General features: G+C 41.3%; 1 protein-coding gene across 5 annotated transcripts in view; it reads right to left on the reverse strand.

Annotated features, from left to right (window-relative positions):
• CACNG5 (calcium voltage-gated channel auxiliary subunit gamma 5) overlaps window positions 1–15,417 on the reverse strand; it is a 29,185-nt gene extending 13,768 nt beyond the window's left edge. Inside the window, exons 1-4 of one of the 5 annotated variants that reach the window (XM_088138288.1) lie at window positions 15,036–15,417; window positions 7,959–8,040; window positions 7,662–7,707; window positions 5,886–6,021 (exon numbers count right to left, since the gene is read on the reverse strand). In XM_088138288.1, coding sequence (XP_087994414.1) covers window positions 5,886–5,932 — 47 coding nt within the window. In that variant the 5' untranslated portion in view covers window positions 5,933–6,021; window positions 7,662–7,707; window positions 7,959–8,040; window positions 15,036–15,417. Of the gene's footprint in view, window positions 1–5,885; window positions 6,275–7,661; window positions 7,708–7,958; window positions 8,041–14,688; window positions 14,708–14,971; window positions 14,993–15,035 lie in introns of those variants that run through there. The other 4 variants (XM_088138287.1, XM_088138289.1, XM_088138291.1 and 1 more) reach the window with 4 other exon arrangements.
• Window positions 15,418–16,849: the final 1,432 nt, after the last annotated feature.

The following is a 16,849-nucleotide window of genomic DNA, read 5'->3' on the forward strand; positions in this document are numbered from 1 at the left end:
GGGTAATGAAACATCTGCAATCAAACAACCAAGCTCAGAGAGCACCAAGGACTCCACAGTTCAACCCTGAAATAAATCTATTCTCTTCTATTGGTAATCTCAAAACTATCTAATACATCAGAAATGGCAACCCTTTAGATGTTGATGCACTACAGCTTCAGCCTCCCACATGATTAGTCCTGGTTCTTCATCCTTGCTAAAGTGTACTGGAGGAAAACCAAAGAATACTTTATCCAGAGGACTGAGCCATCAGTTGGTTAAATGCCAGTAAATTAGCTTTCAATGATTTGTGGATTTTACTCCAAGCAGCTTCCATTAAATTCAGTTCTGAGTCCTGGCACACTGAGGACATGATACACACGTACTGTACAATGTGCTAAATAAAGCACAGAATATCTTGCCTAATGCCAAGGCTGTTCAGTTCAAACTCCACTGCATCACAAAAGATGTGCTTGTTATTTTGCATAGGAGGTGACTTCAGATGTTTTAGAGTGGATTTTCAGTAGTTATTTTCTTTTTTAAATGTTCATTTTAAATCTTACCATACAGCTGTCTTTGGAGGTGGGGTTGGAATGAGTGGTAGAAAAACAACTGACGTTTCCAAAATCTTGCTGGGCTTATGTTGGCTGAGTGAGCAGAAAAGATAACTCCCGGGTGCTCATATTTTCTTTCCATCAAGACAATAGCTGGGAAATGGGACAACTTTGAGTCTTGAGTGTCCAAAATCATTTTATTTACTCCTGGATATCCATCTTCCTCCCACTATTGTCTGAACACTAATGGGAGATAGGATTAAACCCCTGCTACAACAACATCACCAAAGAAGACAATCTTCTTTGGTTGTGGATCTCTATTGGTCTCCTTCAGAATGTTCTGCACTCTTTGGATATCCTTCCAGGAGCCAAAGGATTGCATCAAAACAAGTTACAAAACAGAACCGTATTAACACCTTGACTATTAACTATTAACACCTTACTGTGTGTGTCCATTAAAAAGATAGACACCCTCCTACGGGCAACATGAATTCAGTTGTACAGTTTTCTTGGAAGTCTTGTTGATCTGGCTTGCTGCTGCCTTCTTTTTCAACTTCCCTGTCTAGCCCACAATTCTGGAATTTGCGAATCGTCTCCCATCCAAGTACTGGCTAGCTTTTCTTAGTTTTCAAGTTCAGACAAACTCAGTCAAGTGCTGAGATAATAATAAACAATAAGAAATGCTCTCTCAGCATTCTGGGAAATTACATCTACTACATGTGGAAAGTAGCAGGTTGGGAAGACTGCTTTTGAAAATAATGGGCTGCTTTGTCCTGATGCTGACAACAGGCTGACTCTGTGAGTTGAATTTTAAAAACACCCTTCAGAAGAAAACAAGAACATCATGTTTATTTTCTACCTGGAATCACTCCTCTTGATAAGAGGAACAAGGTGTGCATGAGAGTCCAACTATAGAGAGCCCTCTATATCTGTGGGGGGTAGACTGTAGTCTAGGTTTAACAGCAAGGTGGGGTGGCTATGAACTAGAGTTTTAATGTCTGAGTGACAGATACCATTGACCATGGTTACTTGTTGGAGCACTTGGGGGAAAAGACAGGGATTGGGAAGTCCACTTTGGAATGACTTGGCTCCTACCTTCCTGGATGTGCATCTGTTTTAGGATAAAAGGGGGGTTTTAATAGCTTCAGCTGATAAATCATCAGGAGAAAGACCTGGTTTCACTCACACACCAAGGTTAACTTATTGCCATGTGTTCTTCTTTATGTGGCAGTCCCTGAAGATGATACAAAAACTGCAGCTGGCCCAAAATGTGGTGAGTGGTGCCTAAAGGCACATATTATCACCCTGATGACCAGGTGCTTTTCAGATTAAATTTAACATGCTCCCAGTGATGTTTCAAATGTTACATGAGTATCACCCCAAGCTCCCTATGGATGCCTATTCTCAGGTCATCACCTTTTGCAAGTTCAGTCAATGTAATGGAAGGCATGTGTGAGGAGGTTACTGGCATGGAGGATCAAGGTTATCGTGAGGGAGGGGGGACATTCTAGAGCAAGCGCTTTCTCAGCCCGCAATGGGACCATGGGAAGATGAAGAGGATGAGACTAGCTCCTCCCTAGAGTCTCACAGGGTACATCCAGTAGTTGCTGTGAAATAAATCAATCCCTTTCCCTAATTTCTTGGTGAAAAACCTCCTCATTTTAGTTGCCTATCCTGACAACTGGCATCAGCTTCTTCTTTGCAGGCTCCTTCTTAAAAGCTCCATACTATTCGCACCTCTCCCCAGCTGCCCCTATGTAATATTGATGTCCACAGCTTATGACTGGCACTGTCTATGATGTTGCTCCGTAGATGCTGCCAGCCATAAGCTGAGGACATCAATATTACATAGGGGCAGCTGGGGAGAAGCAGACAAGGGAGGAGGCACCCAGAAACTGCATAGAAGAGCTCCGGGAAGGAGGATTTGCAAATAAAAAAAGAAATAATTGTTGCCAGAGCAATCATTCTCTAAAGGAATGTCATTTCCTCTACAAACGAAATGGGATTAGTTATAGTGTTTGTATACCCAGAACCCACATCAACTTCAATTGGAACAAGCCTTCCAGTGCCTTGCAAATGAACTCAGATGGATTGAACGTATCTTCTTGGGGGAATCAAGCTATCATTTGCAGTCCTTCAGCTACCAATGATGGAACATGTCCGCTGACCCTTATTTGAGATTGTATTTCATACGGTCAGGACAGTTTTTTCCTTCAGTCTAAATGGTCACAGTCCAAAGATCCATCACCCACACATTAGCTTGAAACAGAAGCCTGTAGGTTGCAACCCCATAAACACCCTTCTGGGAGTAAATCCTGTTTCAGTCAAGGTGATGTCCATCAGAGGATTCCTACGTAGGATTTTGCAGTAAGGGTGTATCAGAGATGGGGAGAAATCTAAAGGCTAAAAGCAAAGAGCTAGCGTTAAGGGGAAGAAAAGAGGAGAGGAATACAACTTGTCTAAGAAGGGCCTTTTGAAATTAGCTCTCATCCTAAAGCCAGTTTATTGACAGATGAAATTATTATTATCTATAGAGTCTCATGCTCCTTTCCGTAATTTTCCTGCATTTTTTTCTTTTGCTGTGCAATACATTCTTCCGTTTCAATGCTTTAGGATCAACTGTTCCTCATGTCACCTGTAGCTGAATTTGCTCTCTTCCCTATTTTTTTAATGTTTAAAAAAAGTAAACATTTTTTAATGTTTACTGCCCATTCTGTTGTTAAATATTTCTTTGCCCATCAGAACTGCCACACTGCATTTACTGCCACTGCAGAAGTCAGCCCGCATTAATTCAAATGAGACTTCCGGTATGGTAAGGGAGTATAATACTCTTTCTTGTCCTGGAAGGATTTCTTTAAGAAATGCCTTTTGCTTTCATTCTTTAAAATTTAATTATAGCCAAAATACCAATATAACAAAAATATATCCCAATTATAAGAGTTTATTTTTGGGTGATGTTTTTTTTTCCTTTTCTTTCCCTCCACCTTTGTTGTTGTTATTGTATGCCATGCTAAAATATTTTTCCTCTATTCTCTCTTCAAGAACAGAGACTGAAAGCTAAATAACCATCACAGAAGGAAAGAAAACACCTCTAAAAATACTGGGAATTTTAAACTGGTTCTGACACTTTAAATTTTAAACCATGGTGAGCTAGATGCTGCCATCTAATTGTGTTTCAATCATATTTGCTTGATTAAATTGAATTAAAAATTAATTTTAACCCAGATGAAATATAACTTCATTCCTGCCTTACCTACTTTTCGGAATAAGCTCCCAGCATACCACCCATGGGACGCGTGTAACCCGTACCCCAAAGAGGTGTACCTCTGTATTTTGATTATCTTTGTCCAGGAAGCCATTGAAACTTAAAAACAACACCTCCCTATTGATACAAAAGGACTCATCGTGAGCTGTGTCAGATTATTGTTTAAGATAACGTAGGATGATTTTCTACTCCAATTAGCAGCAGCAACTATTCAGCCTTTTGTACCCCTACCTGCAAGCGCCTGGGACTTGGATGTTTTGCAAGCAAAGATTGTATTACATCTCTAAATTCTGACCTTTCAAAGGTGTGACCTTTTAAACTCTTCAGTTTTAAATATAAGCAAGAACTTTGGCACATCACTGTCTCTGACGAAGAAGGCTGCATTTAGATGGCAATTCTTCTTATCTGGAGTGGAGTGAAAACCCACTCACTTCTCTTCTGTTCAATTCATACAGGATTACTGAATTAACCTCTTTTTATACATGTGGTAGAAGAAATGGTTCAAAGATAGCTTCTCCATCTTCTGGAATCAATATATTATTGATTATATTATGAGAAGTGATTTTCTAGTGGTATCCAAGTTCCCTTTTCGTTAAATGAATATTAAGTGTAAAACAGAGTAAAGGGAAACTGGACTTTTTGAGATACTCCTGGAACTATTTGGCTGGGTTTGTACAACTGAACCACCATTTACTCAATTTGTCCACTGAACCACAATTTGGTAACCCGACTGGGTTTGCACCACCTGCTAGGTTAAGATGTGGTTGGCTGGTTTGTGATGCAGCTCTGCTCCTGCATCAGTTTTATCTGAAGGAGAAGAGAAAGTGGAGAACAGCAGGGCTATCAAAGAATGACTCTCTTTCAAAAGGATAAATTACACTAAAGCAAGTAGGGGTAGATGTGTGGAGAAAGGCAGAACTATGATTACTGCTTACAGAGATCACCACTCTAGAAGGCAGCATGCTAACAGAGTGGTTTGTGTCCATCCCTTATGACACTGTTTAACTGTTGCAGTATTTCTGGGAACGCTGGCTTTGTTCATAAGCCACCTCTGTTAAAGAAACACCCGCTGATCCTGGCAGATTTCCTGGGCTGGGTCTGCTGTTTGGCAAAAGGGCCATTTGTCATAAGTATTCCAAGCCAAGCTACCAGATGCTATCCATCCTCACCGTTAAGTACCATAGCAGCTGGAACATTTGCTGCACACAGAGCTCCTGCACAGAGTTAGAAAAATCACCACTTTGTCATTTCAGCTGATAGCTCCAGGGACTATTCCTGCAAAGATGGGGAATAGCTCTGGTTGACATTTGTTTTGCAGATACGGGTTTATCAGTGCTCAGAAATGAAGAATAAAGTCTTCAGAACATCTTCTTCATGAGAGAGAGATGATAGCTGGTTTGGATTAGTAGATTCATGCTCACCAAGCATTCAGTGACAGTACGGCACTATTTTGTGTAGCAGATTAATGCTGAAGTGCCGAAAGAGATGTGCTAGTTGCCCCAGTCTCCTATATGGGAAAGAATTGGGCAACTCATCTCTTCCTCCACTGTCTGGCCTAGAATAGAGGCTGGATGAGCTCTTGCACCCGTGCACAGAGGACTATGATGCAGTTATCTACTGCAGTATTTGAAACAGAGTCTCAAACCACAAACAGAACTGCATCATGAGCTTTCCCTGGCCAAATACCAATTCTGCCTCGATATTCATTCTAGCAACACTATAAGAATGTCACCCCCAAGATCTGGATTTATATGACCACTCTTCTTCCAATGTGATGTAGGCCACTGTTGGTCAGCAGTGACCAGAGTTCTGTATGTTACTCACATGGGCCAGTCCCTGTTCAAATAATAAATATGTATTAGAAATGGCAATATCCAAACCCCTATGAATGGAACACTTCTCTTTTCTAAACTCCTCTGACACTGAATTATAAAGAATTATAAACCAAAAATAGCTGAGCTAGAATTAATCAAGAAATGTAATGTTATTATTAAAAGACTAAACAGAGACAAAAGCTACACGTGTGGGACAACCAACAATTGTTTTGTGAATGACCACAGTCAATTTTGTAAACATCTCTTCTGTACCTTCTGCATTTCAGCACCTTCTGGACTTGTTCTTGCCCACCAGTCATGGTATAGATTAAGTTTCTCACTCAGGATAGTACTCCATACATCTAATGAAGTTAGCTGTGGTCCATAGAAGTCTATGGCATCATGGCTTCTGGAGGAAGAAATGGTGGACTGAAGATGACTCCACAAAAAGTGGTGGTGACAATCACAGTGAAGAACAAAGAGCTGGCGAGTAGACCAGCTCTTTGTAATTCCTCTCCAGACAAGGAGAGGACTTGAGATCACCCACAAGTGCTCCAGACAGCTGCTCCTTGAGAGGAGATCACAAGATAGCAGTCTCTGATGGGTTTAGAACTCTGGGAGACAAGGGAATAGCCATCTTGCTCAAACCGTGGTCGGCACCTCTGAAATGACACAAAGTTCACATACTTCCTTTCCTAATCATTTTCGGAACTTGCTTATTAACTGCTTTTCAGCTGTTAGAAACCTTTGTATCAACAAGTTTCATAGCACCGGGTGAGTTTCCCTTGAATCATTAGTGAAAAAAAGTTTTACCTACAAGTTTAAGAACTTAAAAAAAAAATTTTTTTTAATAAACAGCAAAAGGGTGATTAAAACTTTAATTTTAGAAAGTTACAAACAAATTAAGGGTCCAGATAAATGTGAATTAAGATTTTGGAATTAATTATAAGAATCCTTCCCATGGGACAATGCTTTTGTTTTGAATTCTTAAAGAAAAATGATAGGATGGGACTTTGAAGGCTGGACACTAGAGGGAACTAGAAGGAACTAAAGATTACAATTAAAGGAAAAGAACACATAAAGTTGACTTACAATTACAGAATGGAGCAAAATATTGTAACTTTGGACATATTGAAGGATATTTTTGAAAAATGGACTCAGAAGTTAATATTAATAGTGTCAATACAGACATCTGCCTCTACAGAGAGACTGTGTCTAAAAAGTGTTATGGAAGAGGAACAAGTTTTACCTGACAAGACTGAGACTGAGTTGAAAGTGGACTTACAAATGACGGCTGCAAGAATGATGTGGAAAAAGATGTTACACTGGACACACAAAAGAAACTGATTGATGTTTTAATACTTAAAAGGGATATACAAACAATAAACCAAGAAAGTGACCTGGATAATTTTCCTATATTGGATTTACAAAAGAGGCTTGTTAAAGTTTTGAAGAATCTTGTGAGAAGGGACAAAGAAAAAATGAAAAGAAATCAAGTTCTAGGACATTATTTGAATGGACAAAAGATTAAGAGTTAGAAGTAAAAGGAAGGAATATAAGGTTGGTTTATTTGATCGTTACCATAGATATGTTATCTCTGGTAACCCTTAATGGACCTTTGCTGACACCAGGACTGAAATGATGATGCTTTATGGATTTACTTATAGACAAGAGATGGGATATGGGAAAGAGAGATCATTTGTAGTATTTTAAGAGGAGGTGATAAGTTACTAAAATTGTTTATACTTGTGATGAAGGTTGGAACTCACTTCTTTATATATTTTTCTTTTTCTTTACGATATTCTTACTCTTTTTTTCTGCATCTCTTCCTATTTTTTCCTTTTCTTTTCTGCACCTTCTTTCTATTTTTATTTTTTTTAATTTGTTTAGTTTTTATTATTATAATTATAATCTTTAATAAAATTACTATAGAAAAAAAGAAGTCTATGGCATCATGAATTTGTCAGCCTTCAAAAACCCCCCAAAACTGCCTGTTGTTTTACTTAAGGATGTCATTTTGTTCAAGGACAATTGACCATAAGACAATACCTGTGTACAGAGAACACTGCCTTAGCAATTTCAGGATAAAATTTGTCTGTAAGGAAAAGAGAAAAGGAATTATATCCAAAGTAATTGGAGTCACAACATGGATCTTCTTGGTCATGAACAGTTTTACAATCCTATGGTTTAGTTCTTTTTTTTTGGCATGACTCTTCCTAAAGAAAGAAGTTTCTTTAGCTGTTCTGATTTAAACTAGGGTTATACAAGCCCCTTTATCTAAAAACAGAACAAAATTTTAGACATAATGGAGGCGTTGGGGCAATCAATGATTTCTTCATCACCAACCTTGTTGCTGCGATGGTAGTCAGCAACTCTGTGTCAGTTTGTGCATAATTTAAGCCATGATGCGGCAGTGAAGTATTCCCACCTACAAAGAAATTGCTAAAATTAGCCCAAACCATGTGCTGTTTTGTGAATTCCAATGAGAAAGAAAGAAAATATAGGCACTGTGGGGGGGAAGCTTTTTTAGAACAATACCAATTTCTTAATGATCCTGCAAGATGGTGAAAATATTAGCTCTGCCTCTACAACATCTAAAGTCACAAAGAGGAGGGTCCTTCCTGTTGAAAGGTTCTCTACTCAAGTCCTACAACTGCCACAAACTCTGATAGAGAAAAATACTTCCCAGCAAGAGTTGATTCTGGAGGTGCTCAAACACTTCATAAGGAAGCAAGGCTTGGTCAAGCTGGCAAGAGCTTTTGCTGAACCCAATGTACTTCCGATGATGTGTTGAAGAACAGCTTGAGTGGGTTGGCAACAAGGACCCCCTTTGGGGTCAAGGGGCAGAATTGTTGAGTCCTTTTATCTGTACTATTTGAGCCATTCACACATTTCCCAGAATCTGTATGCGCATTCGTATTAGTCCCTTTTTTATTTTAGTGAGCTTACATTTCTTTCTTTCTTTTTTAGCATAGTTTTTTTTCCTACGCAGGTTAGTATACAATTGTTATACTCTTCATATATACTTATTGTTACATCATTCATATGTGATGTTATTTTTTTCAGGAATTTAACTGCAGTACCTTTAAGACTCAATACAATATTGTATGTTTAAAAAAAAGTGTATATGTGCGTAACATACACACCACATATGAGATTATAAAATCCTAAAAGATGGAATGGGTGGTACTGGTTTGGATGAGAAAATGGAGATAGGGGGATTAGGGTGGCCCTGATGTCCCCCTTTTTTCATGGGGAAAAAAATGGCATCTCCATCTTCAACAATCCCTTCTACTTCTTTGGGACTTTTCCAACTCATCCTGTTCTTTCTGTAGATCAGTGTTTCTCAACCTTGTCAACTTGAAGATGTGTAGACTTCAACTCCCAGATTTCCCTAGCCAGCATGGCTGGCTGGGGAACTTTGGGAAAGTCCACACATCTTCAAGCTGTCAAGTTGAGAAACACTGCTGTAGATTATGACAATAATACAGGCTTTAAACTATTTCACATAATGAGCTTCACTGGTTCCAACTTCCCAAATAGCGAATATAGGTTTAGATCACTGTTTTTAAAACTTGGCAACTTTAAAATGTGTGGATTTCAAGTCACCAAATTCCTCAGCCAGCATGCTGGTTTAGATGGCTCCAACTCTTACTTCCCTAGCATTTGCAGATGCGTATATCTGATAGAGAAGAAAAATATGTTCCAATAGAAGAGAATATCAGTAACTCAGGGTTGAACAGTGGAGTTCTTGCTACTCTCTGAGGTTGTTTGCTTGTGGACGTTTCATTACCCAACTAGGTAACATCATCAATACGACTTGCACTGATATTACCTAGTTGGGTAATGAAACATCTGCAAGCAAACAACAAAGTTCAGAGGGCACGAAGAACTCCCCAGAAAAATATGGGTACACTTGCAAAAGAGTGTGAATGCATATCATTACAAATGAAGGGAAACAGCAAAATATGGAATCTGTTACAGATCAAATGGGCATGTGGCCTGCGATAGACTTCATGACATCTCTCATATTTCTCTGAAGGAGGGGAACCCAAGTGCCAGAAGAAGTCTCTTAACATGGCAAATACAACTTCTTCTACTGCAGTGCCCCACTTCCCAAGACAAGGAGGCAAATGGATGTCCAAATAAGCTCTCTTTCATTTGGCAAATTAGAACTCTTGAGAGTGAAGTATGATGAATGCAATCACTGGGAAGGAAAGCAAGACCCTTTTGGCTGCTAAAACCTGGCTTTTCCCCAAGCATTACGGCCAGGGGAGCCCAATATACTTGTCATTGTTTTTAAATGGTACTGTTATGTAGTGCCTTGGTTATTTTTTTCTTGCCTTGGATATGGGTTGTTGTTGTTTTTAATAGTTTTGTATGGATTGTTTGCTGCCCTGAATAAGGTATGTAAGATGGACAGCTATATAATTTTTCTAAATATGTAAATAAAATAAATAAAAAAGCAAAAAACAATCAATTCACTGCTCTTATGAGAGGGGTTATCCCAGACTGATCCAATTGTGTTGGAACTTCCATGAGAGATATCCAAAAGGGATGTTTGGCTGAGATTCTTCTGAAGCTGCGCTGCTATAACAGAAGCAAAGGGAGCCAAGAAAAGTCAGCCAAGAACCTGGCAGATAGTTCTCAACCATCTTTCCAGGCCATTTGTAGTCACTCACCAGCCATCACCAAGCAGCCATTGCTTTCCTGTACAGATGTATATGGTGGTTACTGTACCATGCTAGGCATAAAGAGATCTGCCTATAAGTTAGCCATTTAAATCAATGATTGCGCATAATTTCTATAGCAATCTGAAGGAAAGAAAAGTGAAAGTGACTACGGGTAGTCCTTGTTTAGCAACCACAATTGGGACAACTCGGTCATTAAGCAAAGCGGTCACTAAGTAAAACTGCAACTGTGCCTGTGAACTTACTTCAGCTTTCTTCCACTTTACAGACCTGTGAAGGTCATAAATGCAAGGATTGGTCATAAAGTTACTTTTTCAACACTGTTGTAACTGTGGATGGTCACTAAATGAGGCAGTCGCTAAACAAAAACTACCTGTATTGGCTGTCATTTGACTACCTTGCTATTCATTGCCATTAAAGCTTGCATCCTGCTAATCTTTCTTCCATCCTTTCCACTTGTCTTTTCTGTTCCTCTTTTCTTCACTTACTAAAACCTTCCCTTCACTTTCCAAGACATCTTTTCTTGAAAGGCCTTTAAGTCTTCTATAGAGATACATACAGTATATTTTTGATGAGATCATTTTTAATGTGGTACAGATAAAGTTTCAATAAAATGAAGTTAGAAGACCCCAGACCTTCAAGGCTGCAACTTAACAGCTCACTATATCTAATAATGCAGAGTAAATAATTTGTTCAAGCACTGAAGGTTTGAGTAAAATCTTTCGGATAAGATGCAATTTCAAGGCCAAGCACTCTTACTTTCAAAACTGTTGTAAGCTGATTTTTTAATAAGTCTTTTTTAGGGTTCATTGTGTTAGAGATCACCCTGGATTGTATTCCTTTCAGAAAGGAAGTAGGCGAATAAAAGTTTGGAATAATGTAAAGTCTCTTGTAAAGTCTCTGACTCATGCTCAGTTTCTGGTGATTTCATGGACACATCCACACAGGAGATTTGGGGGAACAGCAATTTGGAAGTGAATTGCTATTGTCTTTTTCCAGATTGCTTTTTGACTCTGTTCTCCAGCCTACAATCCTGGGATTTTCTTATGGTATTAATCAGATCTCACCTAGTCAGCTTTTTAAGATCAGCAAAGGTCAGCTCAATGCTATAATCTAGGTTCAGTATATTTTGAATACTGTTAACATGAAACCAACCATCTGAATGTGCATATCTTGAATTACTGCATCTTTTTAAAAAAACTGGGATCAGTTTTAGAACAAATGGAAAATAGCTTTGGAAACAGGCATGGCACTGAAGTTACTGTACAGTACCACTGATTCGTACTGATCAGAGCACTTCTGCAAACAGAACATGGGAACAGCTGACTCTGGACCACTCCAAACAATCTCTTGGTGTTTCCCATCCAAATCCTGACCATGTTCAAGCATGCTTAGCGTTCTGAATCTTGTACAGGAAATGTCCTTCTGCAGCAGTCCCAGGAATCAGCTTAGCAAATATATATTTGTATGCCTATTAAAGGTTACATTTTGGACTGCAGAAGCCGAACATTCAGAGTTTTACTAAATTTGAAATGTTACTACGTACAGAGGTGAAGAAATCCAATTGTATGCAGATGTGAAGAATTAGTTACTGTAAGTGTTACTAGTCTGCAGCAGCTCAGAAGACCCAACTCAGGACTATAAACATCTCTATATAAAAGAAAGTAATAAGAATAGGGCAACCTGTGGGAACTGGGAAGAGCTAGCAGATATTCTGCCAGCTGGCCAGCCTTACTCAAGGTATTTCCATCATCACACACATTCTCTCTGTCCTTTGGGCTACACTGGACATTACTTGGCAGGCACTGTTGGCTTCCAACACTTTTGTCCTTCATGTAAAACTGTTGCAGGAAGCTGCAACTTTAACCAAAAGGACAGCCCGGCAGCGCAGGAGAGTTGTTCAGCATCATAAACCTTTCCATTAGACCAGTGTTGTCCAAACTTGGCCACTTTAAGATGAGTGGACTTCAACTCCCAGAATTCCCTAGCCAGCCATGGAGTTGAAGTCCACTCATCTTAAAGTGGCCAAGTTTGGACAACACTGCATTAGACCATTTCCCCACTCAGGATGGGGACAAAAGAAGCAGGATCACCTGGCCTTGTGTGAACACAGACTATTTTGAGCATGTCAAAGTGTTGCCTAGTGTGTATTGCCATCTGGTCTCACCTCCCCCTCGCCAATATTTTTATTGCCGTATCTGAAAGAATCTTGTAGAAAAAAACCCAACTTTTTTTTAACCAATCTGTCAGACTACAGATAAGAAATAGCAATTATTTCCTGGCTTCAGATAACACATCCTGTTCTCAGCTAAGATCTAACAAAGCAACTGATATCTTAAACTTCTTGGCCAAAGGGAGTACACAGACAAATGTATTTATTTAAGGTAAAGATGCCCTCAAATCAAGGTTGATCCCTGGTGACCTCAGATCTCCCAGTTTAGCCCATGGATTCTCTGGTGATTTCCCATTCAAATACCTAACCAGATTCAATCTTGCTTAGCTTCCAAGCTGGCTGCTGCCGCATGCTGAAACTTGCATAGGTATTTGGACCTAAATTGCACAGGATTCAATGGACAGCGGGGAGAAACATGCCTAAGTTTGCGACCATAATGAACCACACAATGAACTGCAAATATAGAGCATAACCATAACTCACACCAGATTACACACTTTTCAATTACTGTGGGAGAAATATCCCTCTGTGCTTAATTCTGAGTTTTTAAATATGCAACCTGGGCACATTTTCCTAGAAGTAAGCTCCAGTGAACATAATGCAGCTTAATTTCCAGTAAATGTATATAGGATATCTCTGCAATCATATCCCTATCATCCTCCTATTGTGTTAATGAATACTCTGGCAAACTTTTTATTCCAACACAACATGAACTTCAAATTATTATTCAAAAAAATCAGCTAATTGGCGATGGCCCCAAATCTGTTTTATACAAACGTAATTATTTCTGAAATACGGTACACTCTTCTAAACTGTCCACATACTGAAGATTTTCATTTTTACATCTCTTGGAAGACTTATAGCCTGAACTATTTTTCAATGTATCTTCAGAAATGTACAAATCTGGGATAAAAGTATATCCTGTGCGCTGTAACAAACACATGTCAAGAGGTAATTCCCTAGTCCCGTGGAAGCCCAAATCCTACTATATAAAGTTAAATCTAGTGTAATTTGTGGTACCCATGGAATCATTTTTAAATGATCGCTTTGAATAATGGTCCATGGGCAAAGGATACAGGAGCCGGATGATCGAACTAGCATCAAATTGTTAAATTGGAGCCAGTACCACCCCATCATTAGCTGTGTGCAATTATAATACACTTTCCCCAAAACTCTGTCCCATGCATCTCATGTGGAAGTTCTTCCACAAAAACTTAGGGGGTAAGAGCCTAAAATGGTGACTTCTCTGCCATCTCCTGCTGAGATGCTACCCTGTAGAAGAGTTTTTTTATGGCTCAAATCCTGATTGTTCTCTTTGACGCCTTGGCCACCTAGAAGACCCCAATCTGAGCCATTAAAGGATGCAACTGATCTGCTTTTCTTTGGAAGCAGCCTTGCACCAACCACTTTGTAAAATCATCTCCCCCCTGGAGTGTGGGGTACTGCTGCATTTCTCAGGGTGCTAAAGTTAATGATCAGCACCCACCATACTACCTCTCCAGACTTTAAGGCTGCACAGGAGCTTCTAGCCCAATTTCTCCACCACCACCACCAGCCTGCCAGCCACTTGTTGCATCACATGGCAAGATTATTTATGTATTTATTAACAACATTTGTAGCCTGGCCCAATCCTTATGACTCTGGTCTGCTCAGGAAACAACACAGTAAAGACAAATATAAGAATGTTTTTAGGGTAAGTAGGGCAGGAATCAAGCACCACTTGGGAAAACCACAGGGACTAGGAACTCTATTCCTCTCTACTAAGCTGAAAGCAGGAGGCGGTTTCCTTATAACAACCAATCATAAGGACAGTTCGGTACGACCCGCTTCCCTCCCTTTCCGTTTCGGTCCTCCGTTGGGTAACTCCGAGGGATGAGAGAAACCTCGAGGGCCACGCAGACAACTTCCCCGACACTCCTCCAACTCGTGACAGTGGGGCCGCGTTCAAGTGCTGAGAAGTTTCCAAATTGGCCCTCTGCGTCTGAAGCTGCGGAAGCCTATCGCTATTGGGGCACCCTTTCTCCAGGCCGCGCTTTCCCAGGGTTCCCGCAGACGTGCTCCTTACCCCCGTCGGCGCTCCCGAAAGAGAATTTAGGCAGCGTCGCCCGTGCCTTTGGCCCTTCCTCCCTCCCTCCCTCCCTCCTTGCCACCAAGGTGCACTTCTGGGGAGCCCCACGGGGAAGGCAAGGGGTGCTTGCATCTCAAGTTGCACCTGATACGAATCCTGAATCGGCTGCACCCGCGCTCGCTCGCAACTCCATTAACGTCAGATTAGCACGCGGGCAGGACCCCGCCACACCCGTGCAATCTCAGTCTTCCAGTTCAGAGGAAGCACAGCCCCGAGATTTCCAAATGGGAACCAGGAGCCCCGCACTAAAACACCGTGGCCCTCGGGGCTTATCCTCCCCGCCCAATTGCTCCATCTCCCCCCCCCCCCGCAAGGGTTTGGAGAAAGGTGCCTCGGAAAATTTCTCGCCGCCGATCCAGACTCCTACCCATTTACCCGCTCCGGGTCTTCCCCCCTGCCCACAATAGAGGCTACTTTTGACCTTCTCAGACCTTCTGCTTGGCAGGTGCTCCGTCCGACCAAATCGGAGTGAGAGAAGCGGCGGCGACCAAAAGCGAGGAAATGGGGGAGGTCTTTCTGGACCGCTGGAACAGCGGGGAGAGAAGGTGGCGGAGAAGTCCGCGCTGCTGCCAGGCGGCGGCGGCTGCTGCTGCTGCTGCTCCAACGCTGGGGTTTTTATCCCTCGCCTTCCTCGGGGAGGGAGCAGTGAATTGCTGCCAGGGAAGACAAGGACGGCGCCGAAGGAAGCTAGGAGACGCGAGAGGAAGGAAGGAGGGAGAGCGGGAAACCCAAGCAAGGGGCGCAGGCGGCCCCCCCGGACTAGGGGCGCGCGCGCTGGCGGAGCTGGGGAAAGAGACGCTGACCGCCTCCAGTTGCTTCAAAACTCTTGCGAGCCGTTGGCCCGACCCCGCGAGGAGCCAGAGCGCCGAGCAGCCCGGGGACTCCCCCTGCCCTAGAGGGGGGAGAGAGAGGAAAAGGAGCAAGGCTGAAGACGAGGGGGGACCCTCGTCTTCTGCAAATTGCCTGATTTCGCAGCGGGCTTCTGGGGAAAGTTTTGCACCGAAAAAAAAAACATTCTTTCTTCTCCCCAAAGCATGTTCGGGTCTTCCCCTCCCAAAAATAATAAAATCCACTTCTAGTTCTGAGCCGGGACAGAAAGAGGGTCTAGTAAAATAAGTCCTTTGCAAAGCTAACCTAATCCCGCTGACCTCATCTGTTATTTTTTATGACTTATGTCTCCACAACTTTATACTCCTTCAATCTAGTTGACTAGCAGTGCCTTACAGATATGTTATAATACAGTTTGCTTTCTCTCAAAAGATTTCCTCTCCTTGAAAAAACGCTTGAAACCTGCACTGCAGAGAAGCTCCTAATTAATCTTCATACTCCATCTATTCTAGCCCATTAACAGCACTAGGTCTAATTCAGCTAATTGTTTATGTTAAATTTCCAGCAAATCAAGTTGCCCCCAAAGTGGCATCTCTAGATTGTAATGCACCAAAAAATAAAAAAAAATTGGCACTTAACCTACTATTTTACATACACTCCTTTTGAATGGCAACTCACAGGATGAAAATCTGCTTAGCTGCAATGTACGCTGTATCTCTAAGTAGGCATATGGGTATATTTGGCAAAGTAAGAAAATATATTGCTAAAAATGGACTTATTTAATAAGTGAAAACTTGTCGAACAGATATGGCGCTCCTAGACCTCCAAATTGCAAGCAGATCCTTTGGACCTGCCAGGGACTTCAAAAACAGGAGGAGGACTTTAAAAAAAAAAAGTCCCTTTAAACTGGATTGCACCTTTTCAGTTTTAAGGTTGGTTTGCAGTATATGTTCATGGCATGGTGATGGCACAAACGATCACAAAGCACAGAGCATGATTTGGCACCTTAAATGCAGCACTTTTTCAAAGCGGGTCATCCATAGTTCAGCTGTGTCTTGTGTAGCACTGAGCAATTAATTGATGGCAAAATTCAGGCAGAGAAGTTGTAGCTGGCAGTCCCACGGTGAAACTGCCTATGACTTGGCCATGGGGCTACAGGCCTGCTTCCATCTTACTAAGGAAAGGGAAGCAGGAGGAAATGGCTCTGAAGCCACCTCTCAGAGTGTACGTGTTCATTTTGATGCAGGAGCCTCTTTCTCTGCTACCTATTGATGAGCATCTTCAGGACTTCTACTTCCCCCTTTCATGATTCATTAATTTCAGTTGGATATGGATTGGATTACTTCAGACAGATGTCTGTCCTCTGGCAACCCTTTAAACTGAGGACTGTCTTCTGTAAAAATAAAACGTGGCCATC

This window comes from Python bivittatus, unplaced genomic scaffold (assembly GCF_059951505.1).
Source record: "Python bivittatus isolate LINGU-HERP-01145 unplaced genomic scaffold, Pbiv_v1 ctg000220_np1212, whole genome shotgun sequence".
NCBI lineage: Eukaryota > Metazoa > Chordata > Lepidosauria > Squamata > Pythonidae > Python > Python bivittatus.